At 37.3% G+C, this 26,896-nt stretch overlaps 1 protein-coding gene across 2 annotated transcripts in view; it reads right to left on the reverse strand.

Moving 5' to 3' along the window:
- The window catches only part of GMIP (GEM interacting protein), a 39,160-nt gene that overhangs the window by 11,422 nt on the left and 842 nt on the right, over positions 1–26,896 (reverse strand). For both annotated transcript variants that reach the window (XM_072399674.1, XM_072399675.1), the window contains exons 2-10: positions 17,543–17,636; positions 15,890–15,965; positions 14,946–15,006; positions 12,235–12,360; positions 10,350–10,414; positions 9,014–9,124; positions 7,515–7,595; positions 5,846–6,028; positions 3,207–3,344 (exon numbers count right to left, since the gene is read on the reverse strand). In XM_072399674.1, the coding sequence (XP_072255775.1) occupies positions 3,207–3,344; positions 5,846–6,028; positions 7,515–7,595; positions 9,014–9,124; positions 10,350–10,414; positions 12,235–12,360; positions 14,946–15,006; positions 15,890–15,965; positions 17,543–17,636 (935 nt within the window). The remainder of the gene's footprint in view (positions 1–3,206; positions 3,345–5,845; positions 6,029–7,514; positions 7,596–9,013; positions 9,125–10,349; positions 10,415–12,234; positions 12,361–14,945; positions 15,007–15,889; positions 15,966–17,542; positions 17,637–26,896) is intronic.

Consider the following 26,896-nt stretch of genomic DNA (forward strand, 5'->3'; position numbering starts at 1 on the left):
TAACTATGTAATTATATTAAAGAAATTAAAACAGCTCAAATCTACCTGTACATTTTAGGCTGTGATTCTAAAGCCAACTACAATAAATGCATGATTTTTATTGTTGGTCAATAAATATTACAATTTTACTAGTAAGAATCATTTGTTTTCTGTATCAACCTGTGCACTAGTAACCAAAATTGTTGTCTTTGGATTGATGTAAGCAGCCAGGTCCTATGTATAATATTTTATTGAAAATTATTTGTTAAGAACACCCTTGGAGCATTAGTATTTGTTAGAATATTATGAAGTTTAGGCTAGAATGTCTCCTGTGTTTTTAGTGTCACCAAATTTCACAGAGAACACACAAAAGAACATTACCATAGTTTACCATAGACTTCTTTATCTGTGAATGGGTGATGAAACCATTATTCATATTCTAACACTCTTTCTAAGGCTAGAAAGCAAGATGACAGCATACATATGCAGTTGGTAATGGTTCTCCAATGCTATTGGATACTATACTGATGCAGGAGGAATTTACTAAATACACCGGGTCATCATCAACACAACAGGTCTAAAATGGTCAGGCCCATGGATTCACCTGGAGGTTTTGATGTTTCAAGTCAAATTAACTACTTGTGAAGTTTTTTAATTTCACTATTTTTTTTTTATATCAGAGTTGAAAAGTGATTTAAAAATTGCTTAAAAAGTTCCATTAATATAGTCACCATTAGCATAGGGTGGTGTTCACTTTTCAAAGTCTATGTCAATAATTAAGTAAATTCTATTTTGTTGCCTACTGAACTCTAAAGCTATTTATCACTGTATTGTAGTTAGGCTACATATATAGTAACAAATATGGATTAAGAAGAGACACATTCTTGCAGAAGGAGTTGCAATGAAGTTTGTAGTTATGTTGACACAGAGCAATTCTTGATTTCCCAATAGGTAACTGCCAGTAGCACCTTATGTCCTTATACAGTGAAGTAGTCGAGGACCTTAATAAAAAAGAACTGCAAGTGACAGAGTTATGTCTTCCAACTAGTTTTAACCAGCAGTGTTGTACATAAATAGAGGTTGCTAATGTCAGACAGATACAAACAATGACACAGGAGGAGGAGGAGTGGACTCTACTTACAATCTAAAAGATGGGGGAAGTATAACACAATAGGACAGGGGATATGGATTGGTGAGTAAGTAGTGAGAGTTTAAGAGACAGAAGAAGATGGGTAGGTGATGTTGAAAAGATGCAGAAAGTTGGAGAAAGCTTAAGAGGATGAGGAAGAGAGATCCAGGGAGTCGGGGAAGCCCTGGAAAACTCTTGGAGCTGTGCACGTGATGAGGTTATAAGTGAGAAAGTCATTAGTTGATTATTGGAGGAGTAAAGAAAGTAGCTAAGGGTGTATTTATGAGTCATGTCAGAAATGTAGGCAGAATAAGAACTGTGGAACGACTGAAGCCATGGAGGTGATATGGAGGCAAGTGAAGAGATTGAAGAGATTAGCAAACAGAAGCAGGAGATGGATTTTGGAGCAAAAAAATGGACAAGACTAGCTTTAGCGTCTTTCTCTTCCCACAACCAAAGAGAAGGAGAAGCAAGGGCCACTTTATTTTGCCATGGTAGGGAATTATAAACTCTTTTGGTGCCTAATTCTTGTGCCCATTCTGAAAATTCTTCTTTGTGCCCAGCTATTCTGGAGGGTTTGTAAGGTCATCAAGTTTGTTAAGAGACTAGTAACTTGTTGCCATCCTGCCTGAAAAAATCTATTTCCCTGTGTGGCTTCCTGCATTAGGAAGTTTGAGATGTGTCAATATCTGGATCTATGAGTGTGCTGTATTCCCACTGGCTGCCATTCTCTATGTAGGGGAGAATAGGTCAAGCTGTGGCCTTATTTACAAAAACAATGGGTAAAACTGGCCTTAAGAGAGAAATGTACTTGATTAGCTGTGTTGTCCACTGACAAATCCCCTAACATCGAATTAACTCATGAACCCAACATTATTACACAAACATAAATATTACGTGGTGTTTCTAATGAGATAATTGGATTATATGAATGTTTGGATTCATATTATGGGGTTGGGTGTATATCCCAACACGCCAACTAGTCAAAATAAAAGCTGAGCTCATGTTTTGATTAAAGACAGCCATGTGATGATTCATATTAATAACACAACAGTGTCAAATGCACAATTTGTAACACTGTACAGAACAAACTTAAAGCAGCACTGTGAATATTGGGAATTTGCTGAATATTATTATCACCCATCTGTTCAGAGTTGACCTTTCCCTTTGCTCATATTACTATACAGAAAGGTACCTGAAGGACAGCAGATTAGAGAATACTTATTTAGACTAACCATGTTCTAACAAATAAAAAGCACGAGAGAGATAACCAGAGGAAGTAGTTTGGAAATCATTTTACCAATAAATTAGCAATATCCTCAATACCTCTTTGCTTAAGGAGAATATTCTCGATTTTTTTTACATTCTTTATTGAAACCCCAAATATATTATATTGAAGTTACAGGTCAATAAACATTTGCTTTGCACCCTGTCTGCAACATAAATCCAGTCCAAGGGTAACAATGCTCACTCACTATTCGGTATTTACGAGAAGTGTTGCCACTACAGTACAGAATACTCATTGGATTCCTAAAACAAGTTTGGAATATAAAGCACTGTCCATGTGTCATGATAGCAAAATTACAATATATTCCCTGGAAGCAGTTTCAGCTTGTGGAAGTGCTCTGTGGGGTAAGCAGCCAACTACAACTATTGGAAGCTAGTGTAGGTTATCTGCATGTACAACGTATGGGACTAAGGATTCATGTGTAATTGATGATAATAAATCCTTTGTTTGAATCCAAGAATCTTGGTGATATTGTGACACGTGATGCTTCTAGGGCTAAGTGCTTCATGGTTCCTTGCTGCCCTTTAACCTCTGGGGACAATTTTTAAAAGAACACCTATGGTGTATTCTGGTATTAGGGGTAGAGGCAAATGAGAATTCTCTAGATTTCTTGATGAAGCGGACTTTTCACGAAACACGTTGAGAACAATATCATCTGAAGATCCTGCGTGATGTTTTGCAAGAACCAACCATTTACCTGATGATGATGGTGAGATGGTCATCTGTTTTACTACATTTTAATAAGAATATGAAAAATAAGAAAAATGCTAAATTGAGCCTCCCTTTTAAAAAACTATATGTAAATGTTACCTCTTTCAGCACTTGATCCCCCTGATGAATGAGTTTCCTGATGTGGGATATAATTCTCTGTCGAACCTTCTCTTGCTGCTCACTCCGGGCATTTGCTTCTGACACACATGTTCGGTAGAGGATCTCAGCCTCTTGTGCCTGTAAAGAAATAAAAATGAACCTTTAATTGGTCTCTAGTTTTTTTCTCTAACACCCCAGAAAACAGACCTCTTGAACCTGCCTTATCTCCCATTGTCAAGCCAATTCACTTAGCTTTAAAACATAGTGAACTTAATATTTGAATATTTTGCCAGTCTGCATTATTATCAGATTCCACCTGGAGAGGTGTGTAAAAAATCTGAATAGGTAATATTTTGCGGGTAAAAATAAGAAAAAAACGATTTGGGAAAAAGACCTTCTTCAGATTTTCATATTAAAAGCAAATTTGTCCAGAACTTATGACAGAAGGTCTCCAGTGAGGTGAAATGTGCAACTACTTGTTTTATCTCTTGAGAACTGCAGAAGCAAAACCCTCTCCTTTACCTCCAAGCTTTGCCCCATTATAATGAATAGCAGTGCCAGCCTTATACCTCCTTCTGAACTACCAAAATGTAGAGTTAAGAGAGACCGATGGACAACGTATACCCATGGCATTTCCAAAAACTCAAATACAAGCTTTACATTGATTTTTTTAAGTGGAAAAAATATTTTCACCATATATGTGGACTTATAAGATAATTTTCTTATATTGAACATATTTATGTAAGGCATTAACACTATCCTGGTCACAAAGTGGGGCTGATTTATTAAAGTTCTCTCTGCAAATCTGGAATGGAATTGTTTTATCTCTTGAGAACTCCAAGCTTTGCCCCATTATAATGACTAGCAGTGCCAGCCTTATACCTTCTTCTGCACTACCAAAAAGTAGAGTTAAGAGAGACCAATGGACAATGTATACCAATGAAATTTCTTTTCAATTCCAAGTTTGCTGGATCACCCAGGATCAATCATATTAGTCTCTTTTTAATAAATAAGGCAACCACTTATCACTTCTGCTTTGCAAGGTTTCTGCCAACCCCAATCAGAAACCCTTCGAAGACAAAAAACATAAGAACAACAAGATTTCAGATATATTTTATTGATGTTATTTTATATCATTTGACCCTTATCCAAAACCAGGTGGCGAAAGGAACCTAACGAAGGTCCAGCACACAATTTTGCCTCAATTATGTTCATTCAAGCTGTGTCTATTAAATGTTAATCATAGGTTGCGCCTGGGTTGGATATTTCTGAACTTTATAACCAGCTATATTGCATTTGCTGAATACACTTCATAGGATAATTGCTAGAGATTGCCAGCTGATAGTGAGGGTGCACATGAAAACTAAGGGCTCTATTTATAAAACAGAGAATCTGACATTCGCCCAAACATACTTTCTGATATTTCCTCACACGAAGGAATGTCATATTCCCTGTTTTATTAAAAGAGCTCTAAACGATTGCTGTCCAACTGTGACAGTCCATACTAGATGCAGCAAGGGATTACTAAATAGGAATCATTCTAAAATCTACTTAACATTTACTTGTAATAAATAGGACGGGACAAAACCCATGAGTCACAAAAACATGCCAAAACCTTTCTGTGTGAGTAACATAAGACCTGAAGCGATAACACCTCTCATTTATTAGGCATTAAAGAATAGTAACACCCTCAAACATGCCGGAGCCTATCTTAACGACTTCTAAATGTTTTTTTGATAACCACAAACTCGGGGATGAAATATACAACATTTCCATAAAAGATTATATTAAAGAATATTCCAATGAATGGCATGGCAGTTCTATAACAATTTTTTTTTACCATGGTTGCTCCACATTAGACCAAAATCTAGATCTAATCTACATTTCCACACTAGATCTAAAATAGAAACATGAATGAAGAGAATTTAATAAAGTTGGCTTAGAATTATACTGGAGTCCATCCAAAGCATAGGCATCTATGTGATTATTTTAGCTAAGTTCTTTGATTAGCACCCATTTGGAGATCAACTTCTAACCATTTATTGTCCAATTAGTCTCTAATTGTTTTTATTCTCAGTAGTTTCAGATCCTATGCCAAGTACACATCTGGGACCGTTGGGAGGATGTCCTTCACTCCAACCCAAAGCACAAAGAGCTGCCTATGGACATAAATTATTGTAATTGACATATAAACTATATGTCTCCCCCTTCAGAATAAAACTTTCCTTTATTTACAAACAAATATTTGCAATCTCAATTTTGTTTTTTGGCATTAAATATTGGTAGGTCAAGGGTTTCACAAGAATTTGTTATTACTATATTCCTGTCTTGAAATGTTGATACAGGTCTTGTTATACTACACACCCCAACTAATACACCACGTCTCCCTTTTTCCCTTCAAATGTGCAAAATGTGCTATAGAAATGCTTTAAGGTGTGATCAAGACTGAGGTTATAATTTTTAAGGTCTCTCCATCCAGATCCTTCAAACTTTCAAAATTCCAGCAGTAGTGTGAACCCTATTTAACTATAAATACCCAAAATATTTATTTTGTTTGTGGATTTGACAATTAATACTATGGGGCCCTGACCCTACTTGGGTTTACAAAAGTGGTTTCATAAATGCATTTGTGGTCTTACTTTGGCCTGAGCCTCCTCACGGGATCTTCTACGTTTCTCCAGCAGTTTACTTGCACTTCCTGGGTGGCCTCCCATGTTTTGCTCCTCCTCAATTTTAGCACTTAGTTGCTTGGCTTTCTCTAGGTCTTCACAGCGTTGTACGTATTGCTGCCGAGCCTTGCGCAGTGAGCTCAGAGTGTCTGACTGTGAACGAAAAATAAATTTAAGGATGTAACAGAATTAATGGGTTTTCGATAGCATTAGGGGAGTTAATAGACATGTGTTGCTATAATATTTACTTCAATTTTTGTCCATATAAGTGAAGGAATGGATTAAAGGGGGTTTTAAAATTGAAAAAAGTTTCAAATAATAGGAATAAAGTATAAATTGCTAGTCCTTCCACCAAAGACATTAAATAATGCCGACCCAAAAGTAATACAATAAAAGTATATTGGAGAAGAGTCTGGGTTTTTTTCCGCAATTTAAAATCTATATGATTTTTTTCTTCTCTGATATAATTTTACCATTTCAAATAATGCCATTATTTATTTTGTCGTTCTGCTGCAGCTCCTTCATGATCCAGTCATAGATTGGGGAAAGATAGATTACCCATCTGTCCTACTTAACCGTGGTAGAGAAAAACTGGTTACTGGTAAGACTGATCTCAGGACTGGATAGCCGGAAGGCCTGCCAGTGTCTGAAGATTAAGTGAAAGGGTCCCTGATCAGTCCAATAATGCGTCTAACAGCAGGTTAAACAGAGAAAGGTTTTGCCAAACCTAGATGAATGTGTTCCCATCACCTTTGTCTATTACACCTCCTTTTGTTCCATGTTTTTTGTAATTCTAAATTTCTTGATCAAGGATTCGCTGTAAGTATACCAGTGTACTGTTTATTGATATCATTTGTAAAAACTTGTTAACGATACTACAGCTCTTTTTTTATTTCTTATGGTTTGGTTTCCGATTTCATAAGCTTACGTTATATGCTATATCTTGTATTATTACTGTTAATGTTATTTTTGTTGGTATCCCTTCTGTTTGTCTTTTTATTTGGAAATATGCAATAAAACCCCCCAAAAAACAAGGAAACGGTCCCTTTACAGGTTTGGGATTGAACTGAAACAGTTGGACTTGAGCCCACAAAGGAAGGATTGGAGAGCTGGTCCAAAATTTTGTGCATCATAAATATATGCTTAGATCCAAGGTGCAGAAATCTGTTGAATTTTATAGACATTTATAGATATTATCCAGGTTGATGTCTGATAGTGTTCCCAGGAGCAGTGTGTGCAAAGCAGGACTTGCATAGAGGGATGTGGACTGAAAGTCAAATCAGACCAAATAACCAGGAGGCTGAATATTTGATTTGTGTCTATGTGATACTGCAAATCTCTTTTTGGGTAAAGTTGTGAAAAATAAAGAACGTCATTCGATAAATAAAAGCGGAAAAAGCCCTAAAACACAAGTTGGGAAGTGGTCTGAGTCCCTAAAAAGTTCTGCATTTGCTTCTAATCTTTGAACCCCTAGGAGTTTATTTAATAGGACTCACTTCTCTGCTAAATATAGCATTGTGTGCCATATTACCCAGAAAAGATATAACCATTTGTCAGTCAAATTAAGTAACTTAATATCATTTCCACTTTCACTAAATTGTAAAGGAAAAGCGAGTGACTTACCACTGATATAACTTACCATTCTTTTCTGTTCCCTTAACCACTGCTCCCGAAACTCTTTCCTCCACTTCTCAATTTCCGTTTTCTTTGCTGACAGAGGCTGAAAGACATTAGCCTATTAGACATGGGCACTTCTCACTTACTATAGCTTGTTTGAAAATATGTATTGCATCTTAATGATCATCTTCATGTTTTCAGTGTATTTCCTCTTTTTAAAGAGTCAATCTACCCCAAAATAATATTTTATTTATAGGTAGGGAAGGTGGTCTCATTCAACCCTCTGCATTCTATGTTTTTACCAGTCTAACAGTGAGATCTCCATGTCATTTCATATGTTTGTTCCTGTCAGCCCAAGAGCGCTAGTTGTACCAACTATTCCATGCTTCTGCCTCACTTGTTGCTTTCTCCATTGTAAAAGAATTAAACTTGAAGAGTAGGAGCTCCTGTACCATATCATGTGTGCAGACCCTGCACCTCTATGCACGGATCTCACAAATAGAGTTCCCAAGACATTTAGGAAATTGCCAGGTGGTTTACTCTCTAGTATCTTAATCTAATATTAAATTAATAGAGTTATCTGTCATTTCATGGGTTGTGATTATACACAATAAGCCTGATTTATCAAAGCTTTCCATGGCTGAAAAAGATTGACTATGATGGGTGAACCTGGATGATCCAGCAAACCTGAATTGAATGTAGTCCAGAATTTCAAACATTTGCCAAATATTAGCAAATGATTTTAAGAAATTAATTTCTGGTTTGCTAGATAACTTACATTCACCTATGATAGTCTATCTTCTCCAGTCTCTGAGAGCTTATTTATACTGTATATATTACATAGCTTCTTAGAACTTATTATAGTATATCTATATTACATGTTAGGTCCTTAGGCAATTGTTAGGTAGAACATTTTTTAACTTAATAAATCATAGAAATCTTATTGCAATCATAAATTGTTTAGTTAACTGAAATCATTGGTAGTCTTTCATTGTGTAACATTACATCCCATCAGGATCAGTAAGGGGTTAGGTAGGGGGTCAAATTAAGTTCAAGGAGACAAGGGCAGATTCCGAAGAATCCCACAAGGTCTAAGTTTGCTAAAATATATTGACTAGACTTCAGAGTTTATCTGTAAACTCAACCAACTATCTAAACTTTAAATTCTGTCGAATTAATAAATCTGAGAAGGTGTAGCCTCTACTTAAGGAAGATACTAATATTTAAATGTTAATGTGGGGAAATATGTCGCCAAGTAATTCAATGGATAAAAACATGGGTCACTCAATAAAATTTTAGACCTGGAACAAGACTGGAACCTAGACTTTCTCTAATATCTCTGATCTGCATACTTCCTACAACGACTAAGAAATATTGAAGCCAGGGTCAAGATAAAAACAATCAAACAGCATATTTAGAAGCAGGTCAGCGACATGAGAATTTATATTTCTCCAAGTACAGGGTCTGCTTAGGTGAAGAATTCATCTTTTTGAATATAAAAATGTTGATTTAGCCACTCACCAGGCAATACTTTTTCATCTGTAGTCGAGCAACTGTTTCAAGGGCTGAGGATCCTGTCTGGGTTTCATGGTCCAGAAGGAGGAGGTAGACATCTTGTAAAGGCATGCATTGCTGCAAGAGTCCACAAAAATGGAAAGAATGAGAAGATCTCCAGAAGCAAACTGCAAATTTATTCTAAGTATTCCCATATACACTAGGTCTACTTTGTTAGGAGAGTAACATTTCTATAAACCATCTCTCCTTCAATGACTGCAATGAGGAAAGAACAACAAACTCTAGATAATATTCGTGGTTGTAAATCATTCTGGTAACTGCTGGAAGGGGAAGTATGTACAGGTGTTTATACACTTAGTAAATGAATATATCACTGTTCATCTAATGGCAACTGTTGTCTAAAAGCATGTTAAGAAGTAAATGGTCTATTTGCTACTGTATTAGATGGTCTAAGTAAAGAACCAGCTTCAGTCCGAGTCAACAACAATTAAACTACTTCATTGACAACCCCATTGAAAACTGGGTCTCCAGCTCCACCATGGGATTTACACTTTGTTTCCCAGGTCCATTGATTTGCTTACCTGAATTTTACTTCTTTATTTTTATGTAAACAGGTGGGGTTCAGGGGTGTAGTGGGGCCGGCACATGTGGGCATGCCGTGCCCTCAGTTTTTTCAGGAATGAGGCGTTTACATAACAATGATGCCCATGCACACTCGCCTAGGATAATACCGTAGTACCCCCTCTTCTTTTTTTACGACTACACCCCTGGTGGGGTTCAATTAATCTGACTGTTAATTCTAAGGGTCTTTCATAAAAACTTACATCTTGAGATGTCTGTTGATACAATATTATCCAGAATTTTTTTTTTGTGCTCCTCCCTGATACAAAATGTATTTTGCTACTGGACCTGACCTTTCATGGTTTATGATTAGAAGAATCCTTTCAATGAGTAGCTGGGATCCAGCATCTTGTTGCTTTAAAGCCTCACTGTACTTAAACCACTTAACAACATTCAAGATGCATTAAACAAAAGGTGAGCAAAAGCCTACATTTCATTAAAAGCAGCCACAGTCGGAGTAGAAAACCACGTCCCCCACCATGCAGGGAAGCATTGATCTCTGCATAACGATCCTATGATCCTTGTTGCATCAGAACCAGAACTCTTCTTTCAGCAGGAAACATTAGCTTTGATAGAAGAGCCATAGGACTGACTTCCCTGCAGCATGCTGATAAGAGACAACCCTGCGCTATCACCAATCATCTAATTTCCATTGTTAGAAACTATAGGAGCTGAGAAATGAGCCACTACCATCCTGCATAATATCAAATGTTCTCTGTACCTGCTGGCCCAGTACACTCCGTGCAGACTCACACAACCTGATGGTGTTCTTGGCATACTCTGATTCTGCAACAAAGAGAAGAAGAAAACTGTGAAGGGAAGACCGAAATCAACCAGAATCAAATATACGTAAAATTTCTCAGAGATCATCAAAAATATGATAAGTTGGGGAATAGTCTGAAAAGTGAACTGATTAAAGAATAGCAGTATATTATATTTGGATTTTTAGAGCAGCCAGGGACCGCACATTATTTCATCAGGTCACTGGCATATTGTCTTGCAGGGGTGTCTGGAATACAAGACCCCTGCACTGTATTGCAAACCCTTTGAAAGAAAACATTTCACAAATCTACATTTTAGGTGTATAGTTAGCAGTTTGTCTGGCGTTCAGTGAGTGAACTTCTGCTGTAACCATACAAGGGAAGTTTCAATATCTATTGGTTAATAATTAACTGGATAAACTATGTTACCTTTTGAGGCATAATGAGCCATTTCTTATTTTACCAATCTGTCTATAATCACAGAAATAAACCAGACTTGGTGTTCTAAAAATACTTTGTAAGTTTTATTTTAAGGCCGGAACATTTTGTGCTTGTCTGCTATCCTTCTTTACAGAATAAAGGATATGAGTGATATGGATAGGAGAGCGTCTCTATTTAAGATTATGAAATTGGTTTAACAGCAGACCATCCTAAAAGCTTCTGAAGAAATTGTGCCGATTGGGCACCCCACATTCGGCCTGTGTACCAGGAACTAACTTCCCCTAACTAACGCTCACAGACATAATTATAGGAAAGAGGTGGGCCGGGGACAATGATGAAAGGGAGAACAGGGCTTTATAAAGACTGTAGTTTATTTGGAAATGGTGCAGTGTCTTAAATGTTGCTAAAACTTCCATAATGTTTTATATGATTATGATTTTTGGTATGCTCAATAATAACAAAAATGGAATGAATTTCAGCACTGCAGAGGACTTCATACAAGTAAGGGACAATTCTTCCGACCCCATGCCACATTATATTCTTCACCTGCACAATGACCTGCACAACAAATCTCAACATAAACTTTTCAGATTCATGACCTGTTCACTTTAAGCAATGTGATGATGGTATAGTCACAGATTTGGCTGCCAACAATAAGATTAGACTAATGTTGGTTGAACTTTGTATTTTTTTTCTTAATACCACGGAGCTGCTATTGGGAGTTTACCAGCGATTATAAATTACTTTTTCTGCCCTTTCTTTTACTCTGTTCAGACACTTTTGTCAAAATTAAAAAAACATTTTCGAAAGAAAGAATGTCTACTTTTATCAATAATTTTTAGTGATTTCCTAGGAAGACCAGACAAGCTGAAACCTGCATGCCTGTATTAAAGCCAAAAGTCTATCCTAAAAATAATTCTAAAAGCAAGTTGAATTTATAGATGAATTGAACATGAGCATGTCGATATGCCTAGATTTGTCTGCCTTTAATACATGTGACTCCATAGTTAGGTTTATTTAAAAAATGTGTTTACTCAAGATTCATCCAACTTTTACCCACAATTCACACAGATTTAATATTATAGTTATTAAGAAAACTATATACATCATGTGTAAAAGTTAATTTACACATTTTCTAAATGAATACAGTGTGAGGGTAAAATTGGGTTTGGGTAAATATTGAGTGAACTTTTGTAGCCTAATTTATGTTCTGCAGAAATAGAAAAAAAGTTGTATTTCCGCATAGAACTATCTTCTTAAGACATGTCCACCCATGCCATGGCTACATTGCAGGCATCCTACAACTCACAAGGTACTATAAAAGATTTCTGATGCAGAAGAGCATATGGTTCCATGTGATGCTATATTTTAACCCAAGCTGTATGGTAAATGTAAGGACTGTACCGTAGCTAAGCCTCTTCTCAATATACCCCAGCACTTCCCGGATATATTTACACCAGCGCTTGGCATAGTTCAGGGCAGATTCCACTCCCCCTTCAGTATGGATGAGAATTTCATCTGCGTCTTCCACTGTAGACAAAAACAGGGCATTAAAAGAAATGTTCCTTGTCTGCGGCTCAGGTGAAATGAGATTTCAACTTCTTTTGAGGATGTTCTTAACAACAATGACTGTGGTTTTTAGCATGGAGTTTATCAAAAGTATTCTCTGGAGCAGTGTTTCTATACCAGGGTTCCCCAGAGATTGGTTGGGGTTCCTTGAGAAATTTGTGCCTCCCAGGTCATTCTAACTGTCCACAATGACCTTTTTGGCTATCTGTAAGGGAGACATTCCTAACACTCGCCAGTAATGTAAGAGGAATTCTTCATACTGACCGCTACACTATGTACTGTGAGCTGTGGATCTACAAATTATAGAAGTGGTTCCCTGAAGACCTGAAACATTTTTCAGGGGTTCCCCCCAAATTTAAAAGGTCAAGAAACACTGCTATTGGGGGTGACGGCCTAAATTAAAAAATGATGACCAGTTGTCATACCCGCCCTTCAAACAATAGGAAAAAACTGTAATATAAATGCATATAATAAACCCCTACTTTCATCTGATTCATTGATTTGACATCACAGCTCTGAATTTCTTAGCAGGATACTGCTTGTAACCTAAATCTTTACAGTTAGAATAGCTCATCAAAAGCAGACCCCATGACCAATGTGTTAGAAGAAATTACCTTGACTTCACACTTTCTGCTTAAGTAGTTCCTACCTGTCTTGGGATATGGCCCTGAAAAATGATAGTTCTAATTCTCAAGCTTAGTGAATCTGTAGCAGGTGCCTCATTTTCCTCTCTATCTATAGAAGAATTATTCTAACTCATCTCAGCAGCTGCTACTAGCTTAAAGCCCATCAATTGGAGTCGGCCTTTTTTGTCACCTAGGAAAGCTGGAGAACAAATGTTTATTTGGAATGGGCTCACCCAGCCTACTTCTACACATCAACCTTTACATAAAAGTTCATAAAGAGGCAGAACAACAATTTAATCAATTGACAACCCTGTGTCTTTGATGACAGGTACATGCACATCTTCAACCTTTCAGCCCACAAGTCCAACCTCTCATGTCACCAGTCACTGCCTGGGCTGGGTCTTTACAGTGTAGGAAAGTTTTTTTTAGACCTGTAAGCATGTAAAGAGCACCTGCCACCTCTTTATACCCCCTGGTAACTCCAGCTAGGCTATAAAATGATCTATCAGATTAGCTACATAATAAAAGTTTACCAGGGTTTTAACAAATGTGTCTCTGTCCATTTAACTACCCATAAATAATGTTATACCCCATGGTAGAAAACAAGTTCTCAATTTTGACTGACTGTTGTACGCACATTTTTCTCTGCACTGCAGGAAAAGGAATGACAAATTGATATGCAACTCTTCCATTCACTGGACCAGGACCATCAATGAACTGGCTTTTGTGAACAGATGTTACACTGTAAGTACAACTTTCAGCTACCTAAACATTCCAGTTGCACTAGGATTAAACACTGTGATCTCCAATTTGAACTATTGGTAAAACTCAAATCCATAAAGTTCTTGGCCTTCTACCTGCTTTATATACAAAAAACTTTGGAGAGTATTGAGACTCTACAGCAGGGGTGTCAAACTAAAATACACAGAGGGCCGAAATTGGGAACTTAGACCAAGTCGCGGGCCAAACTTGAAATTTATTGAAAAAATTGAGGAAGTTTTTCCTTCTTATTAGTTATAAAACATTTTCATATGGAAACAAAGAGGTTTTGCTTAACATTCAATCTGGAACAAGCCTTTATTGGGAGAAAGAGGCCTAAGAATTTTTTTTATATTTTATTCCAATGTCTGTAAAAAGTTATTATGCCACCTAGTGCTGGCATCATGGCACAAGTCAGGTTTTCCTGCTGTTTGTTTCTGTTGCATTTAGCGTTTAAGCATATATAGATAGCCATAAATGTTATGCTTAGTGAGCTGACTAAAGAGAGATTAAGCAGTTAGAATTTAGAAAATATGTTAGTTTATACTTAACACGCTTTCAGAGTGATTTTGGAATTCAATAAAGACTGTTTCATAGATGCGAGTGATGCCGATACTTCAAATCCCGGCATTACTTGCTTCTCTAGAACAGTCCAATGCGGGGTCACATATAGGCCGCTGGTCTATACGAGACCCGGACCCGGACACGAGTGATGCCGGGAATTATAGTAGCATCACTCGCTGCAATCCGTAGTAGCGGCATGCCAGATATAATTCAATTTCGGAATTCTTTTGGTGGCAAAAAAAAAAGGACGGTTCAGGACAGATTTTGCCCGCGGGCCAGAGTTTGACACCCCTGCTCTACAGTAAGTGCTTCTCTGTCTTCAGTTTTTCTGTCTTCATATTTCCCCTCAATTTTCAATATTAATAAAGAGTACTAAATAAGTAATAAATAAAAAAATAAATTGAAGGCAATTAACATAAAAATGTTGAGGTTAAGAATAACTCCACCATCCCTAAGTTCAGAAGTTCTATGTTCAGAAAAACAACAGATAGAAAGGGAACCCAGTGAAAAATGGTTTAGAGGACTCATTGAAACATGGAGAAAGAACTAAAGCTACACAAGAAGATCAAGCAAGCATTAAGCATTAGGCAAACTTACTGGATACGCCCATCCCATCTTTGTCATATGCTGCTCGTGTTAGTTCCAGTGGAGTGCTAATCTGTATAAAGAAATAATACCGGAGGATAAGTATAAAAAAGAGCAGTAACAAGGGTTATTAGTGTTTTTACTCATACCAATATAACAATCTGTCTTAATATTAACTTGAATACCTTCAGTGAATGTACGCACCTGATATTGTACATGAATACAATTTTTTTTTCATGCCAATGTTAACTGGAAAAATTAAAATATTATTCCAACACTTTTCTTTTGCTGTCCTTTGTTCTGAATGTGAGTAGGCTCTCCACTCATTCTTCCATGCAATAATGGACTTCTGGCCCTGAATGAACTCCACCTAATGATCTTATGACTGTGATTGTCTGTGTACTAAAGCCCTTTAGACTTCTATGCACTCCCCTGGTATTTGCTGCTCCTCTGGTCCTCCCTGTATGTAGAAGCATAGCGCAGCTGTAAATCCAAAATATATTACCTCTGCTCTGTCATGTGACCCCCCCGATCGATGAGCCAGCACAGGGGGAAAAGGGGGTAACATAGGGGAACCCATTAAGTTTTACTGGGGGCCCCATGATTTGCAGTTACGTCCTGGGCACTAATATAAATGTAAACATACAACAAAAATGTGGCTGTTGAATAGAGGTAGGTATTCATATATGGAGGTGGAGAGTGGGTTGGGTTAGGTCAAGGGAAGGGGAAAAATGCTGTTTTTGTCATCAAATATAGTTACTTTTGCCAAATATGTGGGTGTAGTATACTGCTGTGCTAATGCAAAAACTAAAAGGAAAAATATAAAATAAATTAAGAAGTCTGTCATTGGCAGGACTGGTGCACTGAGGCAGACTGTATATCTTATTTATAACCCCCCTATTGTCAATAATAACCCCACAATACTATAAAAGCTATTAATATATTGCATATCTCACCAGAGGCTCTTCTTCTTCATCTTGTTGGGTCTCAGAGTTTGTAATTTCAGTATCATTCAGGAACATGTCCACCGTTCTATACAAAACAAACCAAGCACATTAGTTTCCATTATTTACATATCTATTTCTTGCATCCCCTAGTCTATTTAAAGCCAATATGCTTGGTTGGATTTTTGGAGTTTGCTATCTGAAACAATTGCTCCTTACAATCTGTCCTGTGCACATGCAATAATTATCATTGGAAATTTAATGATTAATGACAGATCAAGGATTATTCATGATTATTTTGAATTCGTATAATGCACGATTCTGTACATGCTGAAACGATACGATCATTCAAATATAATCCACCAATAATGTACACACACTTGATACGATCGCTTGAACGAAGCAGGAAGTAACGTGTACCGCAGAAAGTGTATCACAGTATCACAACAATCCATGATCACTGAACGACCGTACACACAATAGATAGAGAACTATCATCGCTCAATCAGATCCTCCAAGACGGTCGTTCGTTTCCAGTGACATTTCCCGTTCATTGTCATCGCTGGCCTGTCGTTGTTCACTCTTTTTGTTAACGATTATCGGACGATCGACCGTTAGTTGTTTTTTTCCAACAAAAATTATTGCACGTGTGTACGTAGCCTTAGCTGTAAGTGAAAGGTAATCTCACCAAAAGTAAACTTTAGTACTTTCACCAGAACACATGTCCCCATTGCAAAATATGCAATCTGTTCCTCTTCTAGTGAAAATTCAATATTTAAATCTGCCCGGTTGGTGGTTCTGATTGTTAAAGAATTGGGGGCTTGGAAAATGAGGCCAATACCAAGCAGGGAGTAGATCTCAACAGCTGCCACCAATCAAACAATGAAACAGCACTGCATAGTTGAGTGGTTCTTCCTTAATAGAGACTGCTTGATATTGAACTTTGGTTGCTGCAATTTCGCTGTCTTTTGCACCTCCCTGCCTGCTGTCCCTTGCATCTAGTGTAATTGAGTTACCCTCGTCTTCTATCATTCCACTGTATTCCTCTGTGTCAGAAGAGAAAAAGACTTGCTCATCAATAACTTACTGCTGCAAGTCTCCTATGGTATGGTCAAATATTTCCACCAACTCCTTAGTCTGTAGTACTATGTGGAATTAGCAAAAGAAGAGAAGGGAATCTGCCATTCAACTGGCTGCTCTGATCCTGAAAGGATGTAGGTGTGGAAAGTTTTGTCAACCATTCATTTATCTGCTGGGTGCACTGTGGCTGGGATGGTCAGCAACTTTAGAAAAAAAAGAATCATGCATGCCCTTCCTATAGTTTATGTGATCTTACCACTGGGCTTTCTTCTACTACCAACATGTGCAGCACCCCTTAATCTCAGTTTAGGTCTGCCCCGCATTGTAGAACTTTTTTTGGTGCTGAATGAATTGCCTAGCTTTTATTAAAACCATGGTGATAAATAAGTGAACGTGTAGATGCTAGGACCCATGCTTTTATAGGCAAGGAGCTATTTTTTCCATTTCTATTGTCTCCTAGGAGTTCAGAGGTCACACCAATGCCTGAGCAGGATATTTATGAAACTACCAAAGGTTTACCTCCCCAGAATCTGAAAAAAAAACATGAGTTGTGGCTTACTGACCCTTAAACAAGGTTGCACTTACTCATTGCCGATACTTATCTCCAGGGCATCCAGATCCCGAAATATTTCACTAAATCTTTTACGGCCTTCTGAGGATCCACTGTGAGCATTGACATCTACAATAGAAACATGGAAGACAAGTTATAATGGTGGACCAAAGCAACTACTTATACTCATACATGGGCATGTTTCCTGGTTTCCTTAAAGACATGCAAGTTCCTGCTAATTCCAGTTTTAATTTGTGTATTCTACAGGGAGCAGTAAAGCTGAAACCATCGTATGTGTTCCTTTAGTTTTTGAAGTGAGCAATATGAGTTGACTTAGTTTGTTTGGCTACTGCCTTTGGGAATGATAGTTCTGTTCCTTGGGCTTATACCAAGGGGTTGTAGGTTGACTTCTGGAAGGCTGCTAAAAGATATTGGCCTGCATAAAGCAAAATAAGAAATTAGGTTTTGAGAAGGCACCTACTGATGTTCACCACTTAGAACAAAGTGATGAGCATTGGGAAGCCTTGATTTGAATGTAATGTAATGGATGGGGCTAGTGGCAAAATTGTATATACCTTTCTATCTGCTTGTGTGCAAACTGCTAAAAAGGCTCTAAGGCTCTTTACAGAAAAACTGAACCTTTTTCATCATTTCTTATACTTCCAGTATACCATCTCTATCACCCATAAATACACACACAGCAGAGTTATTTTAAGGTATAACAAGTAAACCTATCAGCCTTATCTTGGATAATATAAAGAAACTACAGCACTCAAAGGAAACCCATACAGAATATTAATCCCATAATGGTAGTGGGAAGCCCAGAGATCCCCGATCTTGAAGTTTAATCTTGTTCCATTGCCCACACTACTTATAACCAGAATAATATAAGAATAAAATTGATGAGATGTAACAAATGATGAAAATTGATCATACATAGTGTTTATTTTAATAATGTCAACTGTTTTCAATACACAGGGTTTTCAAAAAGGAAATATCATTTTGTTATGGTTCCCATCAGCTTTCCATCTATTGGAGGTAACTTCTAAATGTGACCTTTCCTGTGTATATTATCTGCAAAACATCTTAATGGATCTTTGTTATCTATATTTGTGCTATAAATCCAGGTCTGCTTAATATTTATTAAGCTATTGATTAGCTAGATGAAAGATTCAGCTGCTTGAGGGCTGCAAGGTGTTGCTTTTGGTGTGAATTATATGGACACTCAATAGTTGAGTGGGTAGACTTGACCTGCCAGATGTGACCATTGTCATAAAAGGCCAAACCTATTGGAGACTGAGCCACCCATCACATAGATCTGGAAACTTTGGACAAGGAACCAAACATAACTTTGTAACTGGAAAAGTAATAGAAGTGGGTCTCTGAATTGTATTGCTTCATACAGAGCTTCATAGTTTACTAGTAATCTATGATACGTGTCCTATCTTTGTTTAGTCATTTTATCAATCAAATCTGGGAGTGTTTCAATTATTTAAAATAAAATTATTTTGAATTAGTTATTAATATAGAAAGGGGAACAGGTCAAATGTTGCACTTTCAGTGCACGTACACTGTATGAAGAAATTATGGCTATAGGCAGGGAGAAGTCCCAAATTGTTCAACAGGAAGCAAGACATCTTCCTATAAACTGACTTGTTTCAGCTTATTGATTCATTCAGTAAATTAGGGGCCAATAACACATTATTTTCTTTATCCACCATTATTATATTGACATTATATTGACATTAAATGACATTAGGTTTCTAAAAGTGGGGAACAGATGAACCACAATACCTCCAAAGTGAACATCAAGAACTTTATTCACTTGAATGGAGTAACTGATGGCAATATTTAGAAATAGTATAGGGGACTTGTGTACTTTTTTTGTAGCTGCATATTTTACTTTTGTAAAGTGGTGTCTGTGGCAAAAGTATTTGAAACAAATTCCACTGGCCACCACTATTTCCAATGTGGATCACCGCTATGAAAGTGGCAGGCTCCTTAGAGCTTTAGATTTAGACATTATAATTATGCTGACCATAATTAAACTACTAGTAACTAGTAAATATCACTTTTTACAAACAGGCAAACATTTATAAAAAGTGAAAATCTTGTCAGCTGATCACCACTGTTATGAATGGGACATTTAGAATTTTAGTATCATTACAGCATTTTTCTGGCTTCTCACGGATTGCCCTTTTCATAAAAGTGCCTGCACAGTATAGCTTCTTCCCTTTTTTTCCTCTTATTATGCCTAACACACTAATACCACGCTAATGAAAATGAAAGAAATATTTCCAACTAGTCTGATCGTCTCCTCTTCTATTTAACCCAAAAATAAAGAAGTGTTTGAAAAATGTTGTATGTTTCAATTGCATATAATTAAATGATTACATTAAAATATTTAAAGGTATCTAAAGTACATCTAAACCCCAAGTGGAACTTTTGTTTTCCTTTTTTTTTGTATTGCAGGTCACCACGTGTTGCTTTTTAGGGTATGCTGGGGTGCCAATATGAAAGGCACTGCGGAAACATGTGCATAACTGCAGCTTAATAGTGTGCAGGGAGCGTTATACACTCCTCTGAGGTGCAGGTGACATGGTGACATGGCACATCTGCTTACATAACTTTAAGTGCCTGAACAGCACAAAATTACTGGGTATTGCAATTTTTTTTGTTTTGGTCACTGACTATATGGTCATTGTCACCCATAAAAAAATGATGGACGTCACTATTGTCCCCTTAAAAAAATAATTTGAATGATCCTTGTCACCCATCAAAAGTAAGTTGAATGACTATTGTCCTCCATAAAGATACAGATGAAAATGCATATTGCCCACCATAAAGAACGTGATAGGGATAATCTTTGTCACCCATAAAATAAGGAATGGGAATGATCACTGTTCCCCATAAAGTGATGAAAATGACAAGTTTCCCTTATAAAATGATGGGAATGACTAGTATCCCCCATACAAAAAGTGATGGAAATGACCATTGTCCGTCATAAAGAAAGTGATGGGAACAACCATTGTCCTCTTTTAAAGTCAATAATGGGGATGACCATTGTCCTCTATAAAGAAAGGGATGGAATAACCACGTCCCTCTATAAAGAGAGTGATAGGTATGACCAAGTCACCTATAAAGAATGTGATAAGTATGACCATTGTCCCCCGATAAAAAAGTGATGGAATAACAACAGTCCCCCTATAGAAAGAGTGGTAGGTATGATCATTATCCCCCATAAAGGAAGTGATGGAATGACTAGAATCTCCCATACGAAAAATGTTTGGAGTGATCATGGGAATGACCATTGTTGCTCATGCAGAGTGTAAAGGGAATGACCAGTAATTACCCTTGTCTTAAATACAAAATGTGTTAAAAAAAAATAAAAGATTTATCAACAGAACAGTTGAGAGTATGCAAGAGTAGGCCATTTGCTTCAGTGACCAGTGACAATGTCTAGAGAACAAATGCAGAAAAGTAAATCTCATAACCTGGACACAAACACAGAAAATAAACTGTCAGGAAGGCTAACCAGACTATTAAAATAAATATCTAAAAAAATGGCTATACATATCATATAGCATTTGTTTTCTAATTTTAGTTAGAGTTAGAAAAGATCAAAACCAGTGTTAGATTATTTCTTGTTGGTGTACCAAATGAGGAAGTTTCTATTTAGTCTCAGTCTCAGTGTCTCAGTGGTGCAACAAGACTTGAATGTAAACCTCTAAAAGTAAAGAAAAATCCTCTCTGAGAAAGTTTATCCAAAAATAAAAAAACAAAACTTTAAATTATCAGACAGATAGCGTTGTGTAATTGCCAATTTGGTAGATGATTGTCCATTCCAGAGTGTATGGGCACCTTTAAACCATGCCAAGGCATCACAGTTCTGTATAAGTGACATGTTTCTGCAGACAGACAAACACATAGCAACCAATTTTAATACATGTAGCAGGATGTGGTTATAACATCACACATAAAATGTAGTTCAATCCCATGCAAGCCGTTATACACATACAGCCCCAGCATGGTATATACTATATACTGTGAGCCTATCTATACAGTTTCATAATACAACAGAGACAACACTTTGCACATATACCACAGTTATGTCTGTAAATAAGTCACATAAGTAAAATATCTTTTTAAATATATATTGTAGTTAAATGGCGAATGATGACGTCACACCAATATAATGCAACATGTAAAAGATTAATGTCAGTATCATATGATTCATTATGATGGACTGTTACGGTGATATTTCATAGCAGCTATCAAAGGTATAACACAATGAAATAGCTTTTATATGCACAACGACTGTGACGAATCCCAATCATAAATTGTGGTGTTCCTGAAAATCACTAACCATTGTACTCTTCTTTAAACCATAACTCCTGGAAGGTTTGGGCTAAGTTAGGATGAGTGGTGAGGTTGTGGCATGGTTACCACTTCATCATGCCCATGAACTATGGCCAAGGTTGAGGCACTACATGTGATGTCCTCTCCATGGCCACCCATAGGAATTGGGGTAGTAAAAAACGGTTTAGTACACTGTGTTGCTGGCTGCTGTCAAGTTTGTAGGGCTGATTTAATATGAACCAGTGCAGTAGTTAGGAATGCCCAGTGGGTACTAAGGTTCCAAGCGCTGGGAGACACCCAGAAATGTCTTTTCCCACTGCTCATCTGAACCTAGCCCTAAAACTTCTCTTGTAATTGTATTGCTGTCTTCACTGGGACAATTCTCACCACTCCCTATCTCAGTGACACCCAAAGAAATTAACTCCCTTAAATAGGGCACCAAACAGCCAAAAAAATTGATGTTGACTCCACCCAACATGAGCCAAAAAACAAATTAGGCCTTGAATAGGCAAGAACCTTAAGCATAAAAAGTAACTAAAAAAAGTTATCCATTGGTGATTTTCTCTGTATGTCATTACACTTTCCTGTACTGACATGGAGGTCAACAAGAGGGACCACTAAACCCTGCTGGGGTCACAGATCAATCAAATTCCCAGTGGGTGTAGTAAAGTAGTAATAAAGGATACACCTGTCAAAATGCAGACAAATAAGTCAAGTAAGTCACTGAACTGGAACTAGAATGCAGTTTAGAACTTTTCTCTGCGTTTCCTGGTCACATAGTTAGTAGTTTTAGCACAATCAATAGACTAGTTTGGGAAAAAGTTAGATATATTTTTAGATGGACAGAATATAATCGGGTAATACATTTTTAAAGGGCATAGAACATCAGGGATTATTGATTCATGGAATACCCAACTTCCTTAGTAATCAAGAAGGTTTTCGAGCATATTGAACCAAGCGTTATATTAGTTTTTTGCCTTCCTCTGGATTAAGCATGCATCATCAATACATAATTATGTGTATACATGTCTGTCTAGAGCTCTCTTGTATGTTTATTTATTTTGCTTGTGGTTGGACTTGATGTCTTTTTTTAACCTTACTTTTTATTTAACTATGTAAAGAATACCTTTACTTTCTAAATGTCCACTAAAGTAGGAAGAACCTAATTAGTAGGACTCCTAATTTGACTGCACTCAGGATACACCATTAGAGGGCTCTAAAACCTCATGCAAATATTGACTTTGTAAAGTCAGAAAACTTATAGCTAGGTATTCCATGATTCTTTTGGACTGGCAACAATCAGCTGAGGAACCAAGCTCTGGCAAGATATGTGTTAGCTCATGGCAGCAAATTATTCAATTTCCCAACAAGAGTAGGAAGAATGCTTGTTACCCAAAACTGCTCCCCGCATAAAGAAATCCAATCCCAAAAGAGAGAACAAGGTCAACTAAAGAGTATGTATATGGAGCTTTCATTTTTTTGGGTAAGGTGAGCAAGGACACCGAAGACATTACTACATTTTATTTTATATCGGTGCCCAGTTGCCTCCAGAACTTAGTGAGCTAAAGGAAATTATTCAAATAAGGACACTTATTTAGAAGATAGAGAGGAAGAGGGGAATTCCCTTCTGCAGAGATTTTTTCTCACTTCCTGTAGCAGCTCCAGAACTGTAAGTAAAGAGAAGTCTACTAAATTGGACAAAAAATCCAAAACTAATGAATACTATTATGGCTTATGCATGTTCCAGTGGCTTAACCTGTGCAGATAAATAAACCACAGAGAGCTCTTTCATACTGCCAAAGTGTGGCAATGTACACTAAAACGCATGTGTTATATATGTTCCTTACCCTTGTTAGTGTTACAATGCAGAGCTGCACACCACAATGCATACCAAGGGCATTTATCAAACACATTAGTGACATCATTAGATGCAAATAGGGTTGCCTCTCAATTTACAAGGTAATTTCTGACCCATGGTGTCAAATCCTAAGGTGGGCAGCTCCCAGGAGCACAACAAACTGCTGATGTGCGACTAGGAGAGGCGAACCGAACCACAGGCAACAATGTTTGCATGCAGTCCCAACTGTTCCCATTCAACTGACCATGGTTGAGCCTGCTGCAAACGGCTGAAGCATACCACAGTGCAGAAATGGTCCAACGTCTCTGTAAAAGTTTTCCTGTGTATTTGTGACCCCCTGAGCCTGTAATCCTCCGCCAAATTTTAAAGATTCACACAGATCTAAGACAGATTTTTTCCTGAACATAAGACACTGAATTTCACCCTAAACAGAAGTAATATCAAGAAGTGGTTAGGTCAGGTTATTCATGTTGCAGTTTGACTTTAGAACATTGGAAAGATGAATTAATAAATTTATTTTTAACCTTGACATAAAACTATTCCACTGTATCTGTTTAACATTGCCTGGTTGTCCAACAGAATTAACAAAGGCCCCACAATGTGAATTACAGTGTGCAGTGGTGCATACATTTTCTATTTGTACCCTTAAAGTAAAAATAAATTAATTAAATGCAACAATCACAAAAAGATTTTCAGTTTAAAAGGTGTACAACTACTTACACCAGACATTGTACCTGGAATGATCTGATATGTACAGTTATTTCATATAAAAGATCTTTCTACAAACATGTGCACTCAACTTAATATGATGTGCATTGTAGGTGTTGCATTCTGCAATAACATGTCTATCATTGACCTCATAGGAAAACTTGCTGAAATTGCAGTGGAGATGGATCTGGCTATGTTGCCAAGAAGTGGTGCATGATAGTCACCTAGAGTTTAGCTGGAAAGCTTTACAAATCTCTCACCCTCACCCAAGTATATATCTACATACAAGCATAAATCTGCCATATTCTTTTGTGCATTAAGCCAGGAATTAGGTTTACCAATGCAAAAATGTGCCTATCCCAACTCAAGTGTTCCTGACTATTGTCTTTCCCAAGCCAAAGTGGACAATAAAGGCCAATTTAATACAGCAGAAGCAAAATAATGTAATTGCAATGCATTATTCCGTTGGCCACCACACTAATATCCTATGAGCCTTGGATATAGTAATAATAGCACGGAATCCATAAGGTCCAAAAGTTTTTTTAAGGGTTCCTTCACATTTAAAAGGTTCTGGTCTGGTGGCCCACACCTTTTAAACAATGTGGGCAATAGCAGCTTATGTCTTAAAAAGTTTTTTTAAACCAGAAAAAGGTATACTTGGATGGATGAGCATTTTTTTTGAAATTTTAATATAAAAATGAACTTATTTCCCAAACCTTTGTCCTGACAGCCAGTAAAATGGATCTAATCTGAAAATTGGATTCTGAGATCAACCTAAAAGCGTCACGTACCTCATTGTACCTCTGCATGTGCGGTTTTACTTTATTCTAGGGTCTAGTTCACTCTAACAGGGGTGTCAAACTCAGGCCTGCGGGGCAAATGTGGCACACACTGTAATTATATTTGGCCCATGAGAAAATATCAAATGTCTACTAGAGCTGACCCGCCAGTAGACAGTGCATGCACCGCTAATACTACAAGTCACAGAATACTCCGCTGGCGTGTCAATCAGGACCCACAAGCGCCCCCTCCTCTGTTGACATTCATTAGTGACCTTCCTCAATTGTAGATATTTTTCAATGAAGTTTGACACCCCTGCTCTAGCAGATATGATAGTAATGTTGCATTTAACTGACCAATATGATTGATCTTCTAATTGGTGATCAATAGAGCAAAAGTGCCAAAATACTGCACACACCATTATTCTGCAAGGAAACCTTAAAGGAAGTGAAAATCAACCCAAGTTTACTGGACATAAAATTGGGATATTTTGTCTTGGTGCTATAATTGGTCCCCAAGAATATAAATATGGGGCGGCTGCAGACTTTTCTTTGGAGCATACTAAAGACAACCACCCCCATATATGACTTTCACATATATGTATTATTGTACCTCTGGCTTTTATTTGGATTTTAGAAGCAATTAGGTTTCCTTGCCTCTATGTCAAACTCAATCCTGGAAAATAATTTCACAGCCAAGAGGATCAAACACATTCCTCTGAATCCATGGTGTTTAGAGCATCTTGTGGGGCCCAGTGAACAAAGGGACATGGTTGGCAAAGCCTAATGTAAACTGTGTTTATAACTTATAGTTTCTCTTGGGGTTTTATTAGCTGCCACCCAACTTTCTTCAATTCCTGTCCTACAGACACCACATGATATCAGAAGAAATCTTTGTAAAGTGAGAAAATAACAGATATCCCCATTGGTAGATTTTCCTTTCGATCCCTATCTTGATGATTTTTAATTTTGAATCCAATCGTGAATGTCATTATGAGGACCACAGGCAACATTAAGGACATGACAAATGATCTAAATCTTCTTCAGTTCAAACAAAACTAATCAAAGAAAAAAATCAATTTAAAAAATAGTTTTGGCTTTAGGTACACTTTAAAGGGATGTTACCCATGCAGCCTTACCTGCACAGCCTTACAGCTACTGCTTCTTCTTGGCAATGTCACTCCCACTCTCGTGATCATGTGACAATACTTAGGGGTTGTGATTGGCTGCTAGACTTAGGCATTGTCCCAAAGGAGCAGGTCACATGCTCTTCTGTATCCCGAAGTGGTAAGTATTCACTATTCAACTAGGAGGAAGGAAAGATCTACAAGGGTGTGCAGGTATGGTGAGTATCAATGGTAATCAGTAGATGCCCTTTTCAGAGGCCCTATTGCATAGCCAATGTGAAGTGCCTTGGTAAGGCATTTCTGAACACATATTGAACTCTAAAGTTTTAATTTTAGTTTTCCTTGTGAGCACCGTGGGATTTCAGAGGCCTGAATCACCACTTTTGACTAAATGTCAACAAGCACCATCAAATACCCCCACATATGGGTACATACTGACTCATGACCACACACAGGTTCATCATCTAGAGCTCATGTAAGACTTTGTCATCCACTTCTGGGCCTTTTATACTTTTGTTACCCTGTCTTTTTTAAACTACATATTGTACTGCTTCACTT

The sequence above is a fragment of the Pyxicephalus adspersus genome, chromosome 2, assembly GCF_032062135.1.
Source record: "Pyxicephalus adspersus chromosome 2, UCB_Pads_2.0, whole genome shotgun sequence".
NCBI lineage: Eukaryota > Metazoa > Chordata > Amphibia > Anura > Pyxicephalidae > Pyxicephalus > Pyxicephalus adspersus.